Source organism: Mauremys reevesii, linkage group 11, assembly GCF_016161935.1.
Source record: "Mauremys reevesii isolate NIE-2019 linkage group 11, ASM1616193v1, whole genome shotgun sequence".
Taxonomy (NCBI): domain Eukaryota; kingdom Metazoa; phylum Chordata; order Testudines; family Geoemydidae; genus Mauremys; species Mauremys reevesii.
Genome location: NC_052633.1, coordinates 50884644 through 50901998, shown reverse-complemented (window position 1 = coordinate 50901998; position 17355 = coordinate 50884644). Strand labels below are relative to the sequence as shown.

Here is a 17355-nt window from a genome sequence, read left to right as displayed (position 1 = left end):
GTGGCTATTTGAACATAATCGTACTAAATTTGTGAGTCTCTGCCTGATTGAGTTTAGTTAATCATATAATTACATGATTCATCGGTTAGGTATTCAAGTAACTATAAGTAGTGCTTTTATTCCTGTAACTACCAGGTACAGCAAGAAGAGCCTCTAAAACAACCCACCTTGTAGACAGATCAGAAAATTGATAGAAGATGTCTTCAGTAACTTACCGTATATACTCATTCAAAAGCCGAATATTTTTGGTAAAAAAAGTGATGCATCAAAGAGTCGGGGTCGGCTTATAAACGGGTCTACAACAAAATTTGGCTGGGAACGGCAAACTGCGGCCACAGAGGGCTTAGGGGCTCCATGCCTGCAGATGCTCCAAGTAAACAAAACGTCCCAACCTGCTAGAGGCTTACCCTGACAGGCCGGGAGCCAAAGTTTTCCAACCCCTGAAATATAGGGATGGCTTATGAAAGGGTCATACAGTTTTTGCTATTTTTACCTATCCATTTTGGGGGATCAGCTATAAGCGAACGAGCTAATGAACGAGTATATATGATACTAAAAATATTATAGAATTGTTCTGAGAAATTCTTCAGTGCTTGAATTTCAGTTAGTCCCACGGTTGAAACATGAACTGATTTCACATGCCCATCTTATTTTTTTCAAGAATTTATTTTTGATGACTTCCACATCACATTCTCCTTCTTCACTGGTTATTTTAAAATGTAAATGTTTTTTATTGTCTGCTTGTGAGTTTGGACCTGAAACTTCATTAGGATACAAAAAATCTTGGAGTTTCCATCTAGCCTTTTAGACATCATTTAGTCTGCATAGTCTTTCAAAGTAATTTTTAGATAGTAAGGTAATTCCTGAGGCTAAACTATTTACTCTTATGACAGTAGCTTTTATAATAAATTATGTAATCTGTAAGAAAGATCCTCTTAGGCTTTTTTAGCAATATAAACTTTGACTCCGGATGAAGTTGTACAGGCTGAACAGGACACACAGTTAACACTGAACATTTAAATGGACGTAGAATTCAGGTCACAAGAAAATTGGTGTAATATAGCATGTGTACAGATTATGCACACCTGTTACACTTCCTTTTCCTGCTCCTTACTTAACTCCTTAAGGCCAGTGTTCTATCTGTTTAGGACTCTTCTGAAAGCATTACTTGGTCAGACTCCATGGCCATTGTATTGTATCCAGAATCCTAAATTTAGATATTAGTAACAACTCCTAATTGTCTTCACAAAGTACTGTACCGTATGCTTAGAAAATCTTTACATTACCATAAAGAAAAACAGTGTAAACAGTATATGAAGTACTATTTAATAACTGAAACAAAACCCGGTAAATAGTAAGTTAACTGCTGTTCTTTGTCTACAGACTTTCACAAGGTCTTTCTACTGCTCCCCTTTCTTTGGACTAAACAAATAAAATATTGCCATATAAAGCATGTCAGTTACACTGAAAAAGTTACACAGTTAAACTGTGGCTAAGAGAGGAAAATTTTTATTGTTTCGAGTGGGTGGGATGGTTTAAAAATCATTGTAATTATTTAGGCAGAGCAGTATTTTTTTTTTACTTTATTTCAAATCCAAATGGGATTGCATTTTTTGTGGGTTTATGGTGAAAGTAGCAAAATTATTATAATGCCACTTAATTTGTCCTTGCAGGATGAGAGAACAAAGAGCAGTGTGCACAATAGTACACATGAAATCACTGGGAACTGCAAGTCAAGTGAAGCTCTTGAGAATTCTGTGAATATTGAAGACAAATCCATCACTCATGTTCCAGAAAGATCAGATTTAAATTGTGAGGAGGATTTAAAAAAAAGTATAACTGAAGTGGTTGCAAAGGAGTCTTTAGTAGGAGAGGATTCAAAAAAACATGCTACTGAAACAGTTGCGAAGGAGCCTTCAGTTGGAAATGAAAACATTTCAAATGTCAGCAGCAGTTCATCTTCTAGTGATGTTATTTCTGGAACACCGCAACCTGCAAGCCGAAGACAGTCCTTTATTACTTTGGAAAAGTTTGATAGTTCAGAGAACAGACCCTTTAGCCCTTCTGCACTGAATAGACTATCTGGGACTGCTGCTGTTCTAAAACAGGAAAGCATAGATGCACCAAAGACTCCCTCCAAAATAGAAAACCCTAAAGAGGAGAATAAAAGTTCTTCAAAATCTGAATTTGAAGGAACAGTTACTGGGATAAAAAGGTTGAGTCGCAGGCAAAATAAAACACAGCATGGAGAAATTGTTCAGTCCAAGTTGTTAACAGAATTAGAACAGGAGAAAAGTATACAGGAGTCTGTTGTTGCCTCCCATTTGGAAAGTAAATCTGGAACACCTAGTCAAACGGAAGAAACAAAATGCATTCTAGATACTCAGACACAGACTCCCAATTCTGCAGTGATAGAGAGTACAACAGTAGAGCAAAAACAAATTGTAGATGTAGAAGAGGAAGAAAAATGTATAGGACCCAATCTAGATTCTAAAGAAAATACACCTCCAGTGGTTGCTGTATCAACTGATCAGATATCTAATGATGACAATCAAGTTCCACAAATGTCTCCTAATCAGAAAGCACTAAGACGTTCTTCAAGACGACGGTCAGAAATTCCAGAAAATACAACAGGCAGTCAAGATAAAGAAAACAGTCACCAGAAAAAGGACAAACGTAAAGATGATGAAAAGTATTTCCAGAAGAGGGTGCCACAAATTAAAGAGGATGAATCCCAAAAGCAGAAATCTGTTCCTGAAAAAGCTGTAGATGCAAAAGAAAATGCAAATAAAAAAGAGTGCAGCTTTCATGAGAAGTCTGCTGCAGAAGATATTGGCCCAAAGGAGTCTCACACTTCAAGGGGTCTTGAAGAAGAAATGAACAAAAATGCCAAGAAATCTGAAAGTGATAACTTGAAATCTGAAATAGATGTTCAAGATTCTGGTTCGGATATAACAGGTCAGAAAAAGACAAGGGGGCGCACCCGGTATCAAACAAGAAGAGCTTCACAAGGATTGCTTTCTAGTATAGAAAATTCTGAATCTGATAGCTCTGAGACAAGAGAAGAAAGTACCAAGAGGAAAAGATCTGGAAAATGGAAAAATAAAAGTGATCCTCTTCAAAGCAAAGTGAAAGAAGAAAAAGAGAGCCAAAATCAGGAGCTCTCTTCACAAGAAATAGTAACTGAAATTAGGAATCTGTCTGAAGTAAAAAATAAAGGTGGAACAAGTTCTGAAGTGGACAAAGATACTGTTTTGATATCTCAGGCATCTGAAGTGAAAAACAAAAAAAGCTATACAGCTGTTAACGAATCTACAGGAATTATAGACCTGGCAAAGACCTCAGTTGGTGGGCAGAACACAAATGTAGAACAAAATAAAACCAGCATATTGGGAGAGCCCTTCATGAACCCATGCATATCTGAACCAGTTTTGAAAACAAGACAGGCAAATAAATTACTTGATAAGCAAAGAAGTGTAGAAGGCTGTAGTGCAATCATTCTGTCTGAATTTGCAGCAGTAACTACCACTTCAGATGAAGTTCTTGCCTATGAAAAACCTTTGCAGATACTTGAGTGCCAGCACAAAAGAAGCAAGAGGATGAGAAGATCAAAGAGCTACAATTGCTGTGGTGAAAACTCTCAACAGCAAGAAAAGTCATTCACTGAATTAAAAAATACAGATAACCATGCACAAAGTGAGCATAAAAACACATGTATTCAGATAACTATGACTGCATTAGAAACTTCTTCTAATGATTCGCATTTTGAAGAAAGGCTGTCTGTGGAACCTTGTGCAATGAGTACACCATTGCTCCCCATTAAGAAATCTACTTTCATTAAGGATTCAGAAAGAGAAATAAAATCTGAGAATGATTTGGAAGGAAATGCTATTCCAGTGGAGGAAGATCTTGAAAAACTGTCATATATCAAAAGTAAAACTTGTGACCCTGTCATTCAGGAGCAGGAACCAGAGCCCACCAATCTAGTTGACAGTACTGAACAGTGTTTAACTGACTGTGTTTCAAAAGAGCCCATAGAAAGTTGTCTTCCTTTGGAGAATGGCACAGAGCCAGAAGCTACAGAAGAGGAGGAAATGAGTCAAAATGGGCAAATGGAGGAGATATCTGATACAGAAACTGTTAACAAACCTGACCAAACAAAGATAAATGAGCCAAAACATGATCAGAATGATGCAGAAAAGACTGAGAACACTCCTATAGAAGCACACCGCCCTCAAGATAGTGAAATGAAGGAGGAAGGTTTAATATTCACTGAAACTGCAGTGGCAGCTACAGTGCCTGAAAATGTAGCCTCAGACCAGGAGGGTGCAGAAGAAAGTGACCCTGTGGATTCTCCTCAGAAATTGAAGGAGCTTGATTCTGTAGGTTTGGTTAAAGTTAATGAAAGCCCCAATGGAGTGCAGACACGCTGCATTTGGTCTCCTTCTGCTTCTCCATCCACCAGTATTTTAAAGAGGGGAATAAAAAGACATCAAGAAGATGATTCCCCATCACCTGCTAACAAGGTATGTAGTTCAGTCTTAGGTACTACTGAGCACTTGTAAGTGTACATAGAGAGTGTATTGAGTACATTGGATATCATATATGCTATTACCACGTGATCTTGTAGAAGTGCTAATGATGACCTGCAAAGATTTTATTTTTTTTTGGCTTTTTTCTCATGTGTAAGTCCTGACAGGTTTTATCTTAAAAATGATTTTTTTCTGCATGTTTTTACCTTGGAAATATATATTGTCCACTCCTTACCTTCTTTGGTTTTGCTGGAAAGGTGTGGGCCATGAATCTTTAATAAAAGCGTCTATCTCCAAATTAGTGGTCATTGATGTTAAATAGATATTAAATGAAACTTTCCTTTTTATTGTCTGACTAAAAATCTCTTTCCTTATCAATTGTTCAACTTTCATTCTTGGCTGTTGTGATATCATGTCCTCCTCCTCATGTCATCATAGTCTTCTGAACTAGACAGGACCAAAATTTCCATTTAAAAAATAAGCAGTCATTTCAGGCCCTATGAAATCATAAACAAGCAGAATGGAAGGGGGAGACAAGCCCAGCTTTTCCCTTTGCAGGTTACTTTAACACTGGTTATGTGACTTGCTGTGAAATATAAGTGCTCTGGGCCAAGAGACTCTCATTTTTTTCTGTACAGAACTCCAACAATGGGGCCCTGACCTGGTTGGCAGTTACCTGCTACATGCAATATAGATGTTTAATTTCTTAAAAACTGTTAAATGGTCTCCTTTTTACTGGAAAGATAGTGTCTACAGTGGTTACAGCTGATACTATCTTCTGTTATAAGTTCAATTTTTAACACCTGGAAACATGCCCCTTATGATCCGATTCTATGGTGGAATTTTTGTGGAACCTGAGGCAAATTGGACACGAGTTGACGTTTATATTTAGTGTTGCATGTCCAGGGTTTAAATAACTTTCATGTTTTCCCCACAATAATCAGCTATTTCAGTGTTTTAGAATAATTCTAATGGTATGACTCCTATACCCAGCATGTGAATATGAAATTCAGTGATCCAGTATGTTCTCAATCAGTGTTTCTTCCAGGGTATTGGAAAGGATCAGGGTATTGGAAAGGATTAGGGTAAATGTCTATTTGCCAAAGATGCAAGGAAGTATATAGTGTATATATTTATATTGTTTGTCTCCCTCCCTCCCTCCCCCCCCCCGATCCTCCCACCTCCCATCTCATCAAAAATCTGTCTAAAAGTAAATGCACTGGATGATGAAAATGTAGATTACCAAATAAAATACACTTTATTGTCCCATTGATTCAACCCTGCATCTTCCCTCTCTTGTCGTCTTACTGCTGCTCTTTCACTCCCACTCTCTCCTTTCAGGCACACATGTTATGCACTTTTCCCTTTATTTTTTGGTTCTCTTGTTTGCACTTTTTTATGCCACTCTCCTAATTAGTCTTTGCATGGTAGCAACACTCAAGTTGTAATGCAGCAAGGCTTTGGCACTATTAAAGAAAATAACTGTTAGTGCAAAATCATTGTACAGTCAACACCTCACTATTGTATTCCTTGGGAAATTCTTTATAAAGTTTGTAACCTTTCCTGCAGCAGTAACCCTAACTCTAACCTCCTCCCCACCCCACCCCGAATCCTATTATGGTCTTAAATATTCTTTAGTGAAACACAGCTGTATGAATCAGGAGATCTGATGAATGCAACAATTTGAAGCCTCAGACTTTAGATCTATCTGGTATGAAATGAATTTGACAGTATAGTTGTAACAATACAAATTCTGTTAGTTTGGTTATAAAAATCACTTAATCTCTAAAAACAGATTCGTCGAGTTTCTTTTGCAATTCCGATTTACCAAGAAGGATTGGCAGATGACATTGATAGGAGAAGTCCCATTGTTAGGTCTCATTCTTCTTCGAATAGCTCACCATCTTTGCGAAGTTTTAAAACTTCATCTAATACCCAAGCCAAGGTAAACTGTGATTGTTTTAAGTTTTCTTCAGAATAGTTCTTTCTAGATATTAGTACAACTGTATAGCATAACCTTTATACCATAACTATGCCTTTCTTATCAGAGCTAGTCTTACTCCAGTGTAAACTTGTATTTAAGGGTAAACAGTTCCAAGAATGGCCAATATAGAGAACAGGCTTTAGAATTAGTAAATGAAAGAAATACTTTTGTAATCTGGTTGATTCTAGTTTCACTTGTGAAATGAAGAGCTTTATGTTGAGATAACTAAAATCCTATGACTATTTTTAAATATCTACGATCCTGAGAGATCTTTTTTCCTCTTTTTTTTATCCAGCATATTACCACTCCAACCAAAGGACTTCTGTCCCCAGGATCTCGTAACGCTAAATTTAAGAGCTCAAAGAAGTGTTTAGTAAGAAGTGCTTCAGTTCATGTATCTCTTCTCTATTTTCTCCTGTATTTAGTTGTGTGATACTTAATAATTTTTCTATACTATTCAAGATCACTGAAATGGCCAAGGAGTCGCTGCCGTGTCCTACAGAGAGTGTGTACCCTGCATTGGTGGGTTGTAAAGCTCCAGTTGACATAATTTTACCTCAGATTACATCAAACATTTGGTAAGTGGTTATTCCTTTCAAGACTTAAACTCTTAATACACCTTCATGGTTTTTATAAACTTTTCTGTTAGGATGTATTGATCTCTAGTTCTAGCATCCATTGGAGGCACTTTCTGCAAAAAAAAAAAAAAAAAAGTAAAAGGAGGTTGTACTGTCAAACTTAGTCTCCTTTTAGCATCTAGCAGAAGTACTCAAGTCTTTTATTCTTGTCCTAAGAATACAAAAAGGCCTTGGCAAATTCTTTCAAGAATGCACAAGGGCATCCCCAGTTGTAAAAGCAGCAATGAGGGTGCTATTGTGGTTCATCTGCTAGCGTTTTTACCACTGCATTATCTGCCTGTACTCAGATATGGAAGATGCATGAACTTGGGTTTTTTTCCAGCCTACTATAATATCATATTTATTTCATATATTTTTAGTGTTCTAGAACAAGAACGTGTTCCACGGTTTCTGTTAAACAAGATTTTATTACAAAGCTTATGATTCTACAGTATTTGAAACCTTTCTTTTACCGTTTGCACACTTGCGCGCGTTCTCTCTCTCTGTCGAGAGAGAGAGAGAGTATTCTGAATGTCAGCCCTTTCAACAGAGCCGATATAATATGCTTGATAATGCCCACCTGACCTATCTGCATATTTTATTAAAAATTGTCAAACGCTGCTTTGTACAGAGAGCATTATTTCAGATTTACAAAAACTTGGATGAGTGTTTCCAGCGCTTTACAAGGCTCAACTAACTTGGCTTTTTTGTGTTTTGAATCTGAAAACATATACCAAAAGACAAGTTTTCTGGAGTTGCCACAGGACCTGTTCAGAATGACCTGGTTTTACTCCTTTTTTCCATTCATGTTACTTAATTAGATTTAAAAGCCATTCATTTTACGGATAATTCAATAAACTGCGGAGAATAAATTTTTTCTTTTCTGCAGAAAGGCGTCATCTGCTTTGACTTTTTTCTCCTTCTTTTATATGAATAGAGTATGCATTCCAGCAAATTTCTTGCCTCTCTTCCTCCTCATCTCAGCCGCTGAAGGAAACATGATCCTACCAACACCTTTTCATGTCTTAGTAAGAATAAATATACAGAATCCTTTTTTTCCCTAGGGCAAGAGGTTTGGGGCAGCTCATTCGAGCAAAGAATATTAAGACAGTGGGTGATCTGAGTACTCTGACAGCAGCTGAAATCAAAACTCTTCCTATCCGTTCTCCTAAAGTTTCCAATGTTAAAAAGGCTCTTAGAGGATATCATGAGCAACAGGTAAAGCTATTTTAAGTACTATAATGAAATAGTATCATAAAGTCCTGCATTGCTAACTTTCTTCACAGGAGATTTGCATTTTTTAAAAATATAAGCCTTTTCCTGAAAAAAGCTAAAATACAATATTAAAGCCAATGTGAAACTTAATTTTAAATTTTCAAGCTTAGTAACAGTGCAACAACATTGCTAGTCTAAAATTGTCAAGCCTTGCATCTCAGTCATTTTTCTGTTTGGTGATGGTAATATTTCATTATGACAAAAGTATGCTTTTTTCCTTCGCCAAGAAGCCTGAAAGTTCACATGGTGAGAAGGATTTCTGAATGTCGATAAAATTAGGTGTCTTAAAATTTGAAACGTGCTTTCCACCATGTGATTTCAGACTGCCTCCTTTTTGGGGAAAAATCTTTTCTTTTTTCTGATCTTTTTCCTAATTAAATCTGTAGGTGAAGGCTCGTGGATTTGATGAAATTGCAGTCCTTGAAGACAGAGAGAAGACAGAAAATGTCATAGATGAGAAACCTTTTTCCACAGATGAAGAAAGACTTGCAACTGGTAAACATTGCATTATCTTGTTTGATTTCACATTTGTGTTTTGTCACTTGCTTTCCTGTCCTTGTCATAATATAAGTGTAACTTGTAGCTTGCTTAGGTTGAGTAGGGTGACAAATTCAGTTAATACCCTTTTGTGATGGTAGTTTCCTAAAACTGCTGTGTAATTGAATTGCACTGGTTTTGGGAGGTGATCACCTTTATCAGTACTTTGCTGCATGTCATTGATAATAGTTGGAACACGAATAGAAGACTTTTATAATAAACGTGCTAACGAATTCATATCAAAGTGGAATGTTTTTAAATTTTCCGCATTCAGCAGCTGAATTATGTTGGTGCCATAAATACGATGCAGAAGCTCATAACATTTCCATACTGATGAATTTCACTCAAGTTAAAAGTAAGATACATTTACAACAGTGTATATTAATCACGTTTGTTTCTTTTTTAGATTTGAGTGAACCAGTTGCCTTGAGCACAGATGGACAGCCCACAACAGATCTCTTGAGCCAGGTCAGTGCACTTGCTGCTCAGCTAACCTCTGAAGATCTCCACAGTTATTCAGGGAGCCAACTTTTTGAAATGCAAGAGAAACTTGGTAGCATGACAAACTGTATTATGAAAAATCTGCAGTCCCGTTGGAAGTCGCCACCCCATGAAAGCTCTGTTTAGTCATTTGTACTTGAAACACTTTTCAAGCAGGAGGTTTTGATATACAGCAGTTTTTGAAAGCCAGTTTTTTATTTTTGATTGATAATATGAATTGTTCCATAAAAAACTGAACATTCATGCAATGGCAAACTTTTTAACACAGAGGGAGACAGTGTATCATGGTGTATTGCTTAATTTTTTTAATTTGTGGGATCATTTCCATGCTAAAAGTATTTGTTTTAAAGCTGTTCATAGTCTTGCAAGTAATTTAAAAGTAAATTTGTTAAGAGATGCAATAGCAAAGACTGTGAAACTTAAATAGTATCTTAAATATTTTTCAAATGTAAAGTGTTTTTATTCCTGTGAAGCCTTATTAAATGTAAAAGGTTATATATCTCAGAACTCTAATTAATTGAAACCAGAAAGTGTTGTTCAGTTTTACCTAATGCTCCTGTGATTTTTCTTTTAAATTGCTGATATTTTGAGAGGGATTCCTTCTGGTTTAGACCCTATAACATATAGAGATGTGCTATGCTTGACTAATTCCTTATAGTAGTATCTTTCACATCTCAGTAAGGTCCAGTTATCAAGCACCTGAGTTGTCTGTTTTTGCATGCATTTTTATAGACCTCAAAAGACGAAAGCTGATGATAGAATTGGCTTATGAGGTCATAAGGGTTTGCTGCAGAATTTCTCAGGCTCCTTCCATGTGCCCTTACAATTTTATATGCAGCAGTGTTATGTCCCACTGGAAAAATCTTACACAGAAGTAGATTTGATATGCACAATTTTGTATATTCTGTATAGACTTATGTTGGTTATAATTTATGTTGGTTATAATTTGATTTTGAATTTTGATTGCATGGAATGCACTGCTGCTTCTCAAAGACTTTGTTTAGTGAGAGTTCTTGGGTTTTACTTTGGAAATATAATTTGTATATAATGTACTGTAGCTTCCGGAATCGACAGTCACATAATGTGATTACTGCAGCTGTTTTTAGGACTTCTGTATGTAAAAATAAAACACTGAATAGTTCTCTAACGGTTAATGCATTCTTTCTTGTGAATAGAAATTCATATTTCATGTTTTTAGTGTATGCCGAACAAGAAGTATTATGCACGTGAAACTTGTCTGAAGATATGTCTCAGGCAATGGTCAGAACTCTCCTGGCAAATGGTGTCTGAAGGGTCTCCTCAGCCTTTTCTTAATAGTGCTTATTATGATAAGTGAATTTTACAGCTTCTGCCTTTGCATCTGCCTAAGCAGTGGTTCCCAAACTGGGGTTCGCAAAATGTTACAGGGGGTTCTTCTTCGAGTGATTGCTCCTATGCATTCCAGTCAGGTGTGCGCGCTGCGCGTGCACGGCTCTTCGGAACATTTTTACCCTAGCAACTCTGGCGGGCCGGCTGGCGCCCCCTGGAGTGGCGCCGCTATGGCGCCTGTTATATACCCCAGCTGGCCCGTCCGCTCCTCAGTTCCTTCTTACCGCCCGTGAGGGCCAGTTGGAACTGTGGAGTGCTCTCTGTCCTCCACAACCCTAGCTCTCGCTACTTTTTCTGTACATAGTTTTTCATTACTTAGTGTAGATAGTGTGTTCAGTTAGATAGTTTTAGGATAAGGATAAGGGGGGTTTTCCCCCCCTTTTCCTCTACCGGTGCGGGCTCATGCCCAAGGCACCGGGCTTTAAGCCCTGCGCATCTTGCCAGCGGCATATGCCGGTCGGGGATCTGCACGACTCCTGTCTCCGTTGCCTCGGGGAGAGTCACAGGACAGATAAGTGCCCTATCTGTTTGGCATTTAAGCCCCGGACGCGTAAGGAGCGGGACATTCGCCTGAAGCAGCTCCTGATGGAGGCATCGCTCCAGCCCCCGGCACCAACCGCGCCGGCACCGAGGGCTTCATTGGCGCGTAGCGCACCGGCGGCCCCGAGCCGCTCCGGCACCGAGGCTCCTCGACCTCAGCCAGCGGCACCGGCGACCCGGCACCGCTCCCTCTCGCCTTCCAGGAAGCGTAAGCCGGTGAAGGCAGCTGCACAGACCCACGCTCAGGGTCAAGAAGCCCAGCCAATACCACCACCTACGGTACCGGCTGTGACCGTGCACAGGACGTGCACTGTGCCGTTGCCTCCGGCGCCGCAAGGGCCGTCGAGTCCGGCACCGCCATGCTCCCCGGCGCCGACCGCAGTTGAGCTGCAGCTGCCATCTACGCCTGAGACTTTCTCAACGGCGCGGGAGCTCATAGAGCTCACAGAGGCACCAAGCCTCCGGCCCCCGGCACCGCTGGTGCGGGCTGTTGTATCGGCGGGAAAGCCGGCGATGATGACTTGGCCCCCTTCTCCGGACGGACGGCGCTCCCAGTCCTGGTCTCGTTCCCGGTCCCGACGAAGGTCACCGTCCTGCTGCTCAAGATCCCGGCACCGCTCACCATCGCGGTACCGGTCGCTGTCTCGATGCTGGTCGCAGTCCCGGTACCGTTCAACATCGCGGTACCGGTCGCACTCCTGGCGTCGCTCCAGGTCCCGATCGCTTTCGCGTCGGCACCGACGGAGGTCCGCTTCCCGGTACCGTGCCCAGTACCGTGACTCTCGCAGCCGCTCCCGGCACCGCCGGTCCAGATCCCGGTCAAGCTCCTGGCACCGGTCGAGCTCCCGGCACCGCGGCGGACGTTGGTCTCGGGCACCATCCCGGTACCGTGATGACCGGCACCGATCCTCGGCACCGTCCGGGGACAGGCTGCCACTTTCGACGGCGCAGTCCATCAGCGCCTCTGCACCCCCTTGGCCATCTCGCCCCGCGTCGGTCGCGTCCGGGGCAGGCAGCAACGGGCACCTCCCGCCTGCTCCACATGGTCAACCTCAGGGTGCACAGCAGTGGGGCTTCTGGGTCCCCTGGGTCCATTACAAGACTCAGGGGGTGCCTGTCCCCCCAAGGGCCCCTGCCTCCGAGCGCAGGGTACCAGAGGCCACCTTAAGTAGACCGCCCCCCTCGCCACCGGGTTCGGTTTCGATACCGCCTGACCCCCAGAGGCATCCTCAGCCCGAGCCAGCCGACCAACCATTAGAAGATCCATCTATGGAGGCTGTAGTCCAGGGCTTGTCCTCGTCGTCGTCTCCAGACGAGGCGGTGGCCGGAGCATCTGCCACAGATCCGCCACCAATAGACTTGAGGGCCCACCAAGACCTGTTTCGCCGCGTGGCAAAGGCCATCGATCTCCCCGTGGCGGAGGTCCAGGAGGACGAGGACCCAGTGACGAACGTCATTGGAGCGGAGGCTCCAGTACGGGTGGCCTTACCGTTCATCCGTACGATCCAAAAGAACGCCACGACAATCTGGCAGTCACCGGCGTCCGTCCCTCCTACTGCGCGTGGGGTCGAGCGAAAGTACTCCGTCCCCCCCACGGGATATGAGTATTTGTATATTTACCCGGCCCCAGACTCGTTGGTCGTACACTCGGTCAACGACAGGGAGAGGCATGGTCAGCCCGCCCCAGCGCCAAAGTCTAAGGAGGCGAGGCGGATGGATCTGTTGGGCCGCAAGGTCTACTCTGCTGGCGGTCTGCAACTTCGGATCGCCAATCAGATGGCTCTCCTTGCCAGGTACGCCTATGACATCATGGTGTCCCTGGCGAAGTTTACAGAACTGCTCCCAACAGCCTCCCGCCAGGAGTTCTCGGCGCTGTTGGATGAAGGGAAAACATCTTCCAGGTCCTCCATCCAGGCCGCTCTTGACTCCGCGGACTCGGGAGCAAGGACCCTAGCCTCAGGAGTGACTATGAGGCGCATCTCCTGGCTGCAGTCCTCCACCCTACCACCGGAGGTGCAGTACACGCTGCAGGACCTGCCTTTTGATACTCAGGGCCTGTTCTCGGAAAAAACTGATTCCCGGATCCAGACCCTGAAGGATGGTCGCATAGCCATCCGCACTCTCGGGATGCATACACCGGCAACACAGCGCAGGTCCTTCAGGCAGCAACCCTCCCGGCCTTTCACCCAGCCACGGTACCGTCCCTACAACACAAGGTGGCCTGGCCTAAATCGCTGTCGACCATCCGGCAACAGACGCAACCAGGCCCAGGGCCCCTTCCAAGGCCCCTCAAGGGTCCAAACAGGCCTTTTGATGGGACGCCCGGGGACGGCCGATCACTCTCCCTACTGGATCCTACAGTTTTGTTTTACAACCGCCTTTCCCATTTCTTTTCGGCGTGGTCCCAAATAACAATGGACAACTGGGTGCTTCAAACAGTCCAGTCGGGATACCGCCTTCAGTTTGTTTCGCCCCCCCCTTCCCACCCACCCTCCCTGTCCCTCTTCAGGGACCCCTCTCACGAGCAACTCCTCTTACAAGAGGTCCAGACTCTGTTGAGCGTGGGTGCCATAGAGGCAGTGCCTCAAGACAGGCGGGGCAGGGGATTCTATTCCCGTTATTTTCTCATCCCCAAGGCGAAAGGAGGGCTACGTCCTATCCTGGACCTTCGAGAGCTGAACAAATATCTGCTCAAGCCCAAGTTTCGCATGGTCACCCTGGGGACCATCATTCCCTCTCTGGATCCGGGAGACTGGTTTGCCGCCCTCGACATGAAGGACGCGTACTTCCATGTCGCGATCTACCCTCCCCATCAACGCTACCTACGTTTCGTGGTGAATAACGCACACTACCAGTTCGCAGTGTTGCCATTCGGCCTATCCACCGCACCGAGGATGTTTACCAAGTGCATGGCAGTGGTTGCCGCAGCCCTCCGCCGTCATCAGATACACGTCTACCCGTATCTTGACGACTGGCTGGTTCGCGGAACGTCTCAGCGGCTGGTAATGGACCAGATGACAGAAATCCTGTCTCTATTTCAACGGTTCGGTCTTCTCATCAATGCCAAGAAGTCCTCCTTAATTCCGTCGCAGCGGGTGGAGTTCATTGGAGCGGTTCTCGACTCCAAGTTGGCCAGGGCCTGCCTACTGCGCGCTCGGCACCAGACACTGGTCTCCATCATTCGAGACCTCGTCACCTTTCCTACCACAACGGTGCGATCCTGCCTCCGCCTCCTGGGCCACATGGCATCCTGTACGTATGTCACACAGACGCGCGCTCCACCTTCGCCCGTTCCAGTCCTGGCTAGCGTCGGTATACCGCCCGCATCGAGACCCGGTCGACATGGTGGTCACGGTCACCAAGCCAACCCTCGAGTCCCTCAGCTGGTGGCTAGACCCAGACGTTGTGTGTGCGGGAGTCCCGTTCCACCCTCCTCGCCCATCCGCCACTCTGACCATGGATGCCTCAGCGCTCGGCTGGGGGGCTCCCCTGGGCGACCTTCACACCCAAGGTCTTTGGTCACCCCAAGAGCTCGCTCTGCACATCAACATCCGCGAGCTGTGAGCGATCCGTTTGGCGTGTCACACCTTCCGCACCCGCTGCGTGACAGTGTTCACGGACAACACGACAACGATGTTCTACGTGAACAAGCAGGGCGGAGCCCGCTCCTCCCTCCTCTGCAAGGAAGCGCTGCTCCTGTGGGACTTCTGCGTGACCCACTCAATTCACCTGGAAGCGTCCTTTCTTCCGGGAGTGCAGAACACTCTGGCCGACCATCTCAGCAGGTCGTTCCTCTCCCACGAGTGGTCCCTCCGTCCAGATGTCGTGCACACAATCTTCCGGAGGTGGGGGTTTCCCCAAATAGACCTATTTGCCTCCAAGGAGAACAGGAAGTGCCACCTGTTTTGCGCGTTCCGGGGTCACTCGCCAGGCTCCCTGTCGGACGCCTTCCTTTACTCCTGGAAGGATCACCTCCTCTATGCCTTCCCTTCGTTCCCGCTCGTACACCGAGTGCTACAGAAGCTGCAGAGGGACAGAGCCCACGTCATACTCGTCGCTCCGGCCTGGCCGAGGCAGCACTGGTACACCCTGCTGCTCGAGCTCTCCGTTTGGGATCCCATCCCCCTTCCGTTGTGGCCGGACCTCATCACGCAGGACTTCGGCAGACTCCACCATCCGAACCTGCAGTCCCTCCGTCTTACAGCTTGGTACCTGCGTGGTTGACCCACGCGGAGAGGGACTGTTCGGTGGCGGTACAGCAAGTCCTGCTAGACAGTAGAAAGCCTTCCACTCGCTCCACCTACCTTGTGAAATGGAAGCGGTTCGCGCTCTGGTGTGACCAACGAGGCCTCAATCCCTTCGTAGTCCCTGTCCCTACCATCCTGGACTACCTCTGGTACCTTAAGGAGCAAGGTCTGGCGGTCGCCTCCTTGAGGGTACACCTGGCAGCAGTGTCCGCCTTTCTTCCACCTACGGGAGGTCGGTCCGTCTTCTCCAACCAGATGGTTTCCCGCTTCCTTAAAGGCCTGGACCACTTGTACCCGCCCGTGCGGCGTCCTGCCCCGACCTGGGATTTGAACCTCGTTCTGGCCAAGCTTATGGGACCGCCCTTCGAGCCTCTCGCCACGTGCTCTCTGCTCTACCTCTCCTGGAAGACAGCCGCCTTCGTCGCAATTACATCAGCGAGACGAGTCTCTGAGCTCCGTGCTCTAACGGTTGGTCCACCATACACCTTCTTCCACGGAGACAAGGTGCAGCTTCGACCACACCCGGCCTTCTTCCCTAAGGTGGTGTCGGCCTTCCACCTCAACCAGGAGGCCTTCCTCCCAGTCTTCTTCCCGAAGCCACATGCCTCACCTCGTGAGCAACAGCTTCACACCCTGGACGTCCGCAGGGCGCTTGCCTTTTACATCGAGCGGACGAAGCCCTTCCCACGTTCGACCCAGCTGTTTATAGCAGTCGCCGACTGCATGAAGGGCGAGCCGGTCTCCTCGCAACGAATTTCCTCATGGGTTACGGCATGTATTCGGACGTGCCACGAGCTTGCTCACGTGCCACCATGCCGCCTCACTGCTCACTCAACGAGAGCGCATGCCTCGTCGGCCGCCTTCCTGGCCCATGTCCCCATCCAGGACATCTGTAGAGCGGCTACCTGGTCTTCTGTCCACACCTTCGCCTCCCACTACGCGTTGGTGCAGCAATCAAGAGACGATGCAGCCTTCGGCTCCGCAGTATTACACTCCGCGATGTCTCACTCCGACCCCACCGCCTAGGTAAGGCTTGGGAATCACCTGACTGGAATGCATAGGAGCAATCACTCGAAGAAGAAGAAGAGACGGTTACTCACCGTAGTAACTGTTCTTCGAGATGTGTTGCTCCTCTCCATTCCAGACCCGCCCTCCTTCCCCACTGTCGGAGTAGCCAGCAAGAAGGAACTGAGAGCGGACGGGCCGGCTGGGGTATATAACAGGCGCCATAGCGGCGCCACTCCAGGGGGCGCCAGCCGGCCCGCCGGAGTTGCTAGGGTAAAAATGTTCCGAAGAGCCGTGCACGCGCGGTGCGCACACCTGCCTGGAATGGATAGGAGCAACACATCTCAAAGAACAACAGTTACTACGGTGAGTAACCGTCTCTTCTCGGGGGGAAAAATTCCCTAACGGCAGACAGAGCTGTCCCTAGGGATCCTGGGCAGCACGGGGCCAGCAGTACGGAGCCCCTGGACTTCCAAGAGCTAAGCAGATCAAAGCAAGCATATCTATCACACTGAGGAGATTAAAACTTCAAGACTCCTTATAAGCAATGGAAAGGGAGGTGGATATTTGTTGCTGTTTTTAAAATTAAATAGGCAGCTAGTATTGTGTTTAAAATTATTATGAACAAGTTTAAGCTTTGTTTTAACATGCATTGTTTGCCTGGACTGCTCAAGACCTGAACGCTTCTGTAGGAGGAACTCTTTGAGTTGGCTTCTTAAATACCTTCATGCTATTTCACATCTAATACT

General features: G+C 45.2%; 1 protein-coding gene across 3 annotated transcripts in view; it reads left to right on the top strand.

Moving 5' to 3' along the window:
- RIF1 (replication timing regulatory factor 1) overlaps positions 1–10593 on the top strand; it is a 53382-nt gene extending 42789 nt beyond the window's left edge. For all 3 annotated transcript variants that reach the window (XM_039494755.1, XM_039494754.1, XM_039494756.1), the window contains 7 exons: positions 1674–4526; positions 6328–6477; positions 6812–6889; positions 6979–7094; positions 8198–8351; positions 8795–8903; positions 9352–10593. In XM_039494755.1, the coding sequence (XP_039350689.1) occupies positions 1674–4526; positions 6328–6477; positions 6812–6889; positions 6979–7094; positions 8198–8351; positions 8795–8903; positions 9352–9572 (3681 nt within the window). In that variant the 3' untranslated portion in view covers positions 9573–10593. The remainder of the gene's footprint in view (positions 1–1673; positions 4527–6327; positions 6478–6811; positions 6890–6978; positions 7095–8197; positions 8352–8794; positions 8904–9351) is intronic.
- The last annotated feature ends 6762 nt before the right edge of the window (positions 10594–17355 follow it).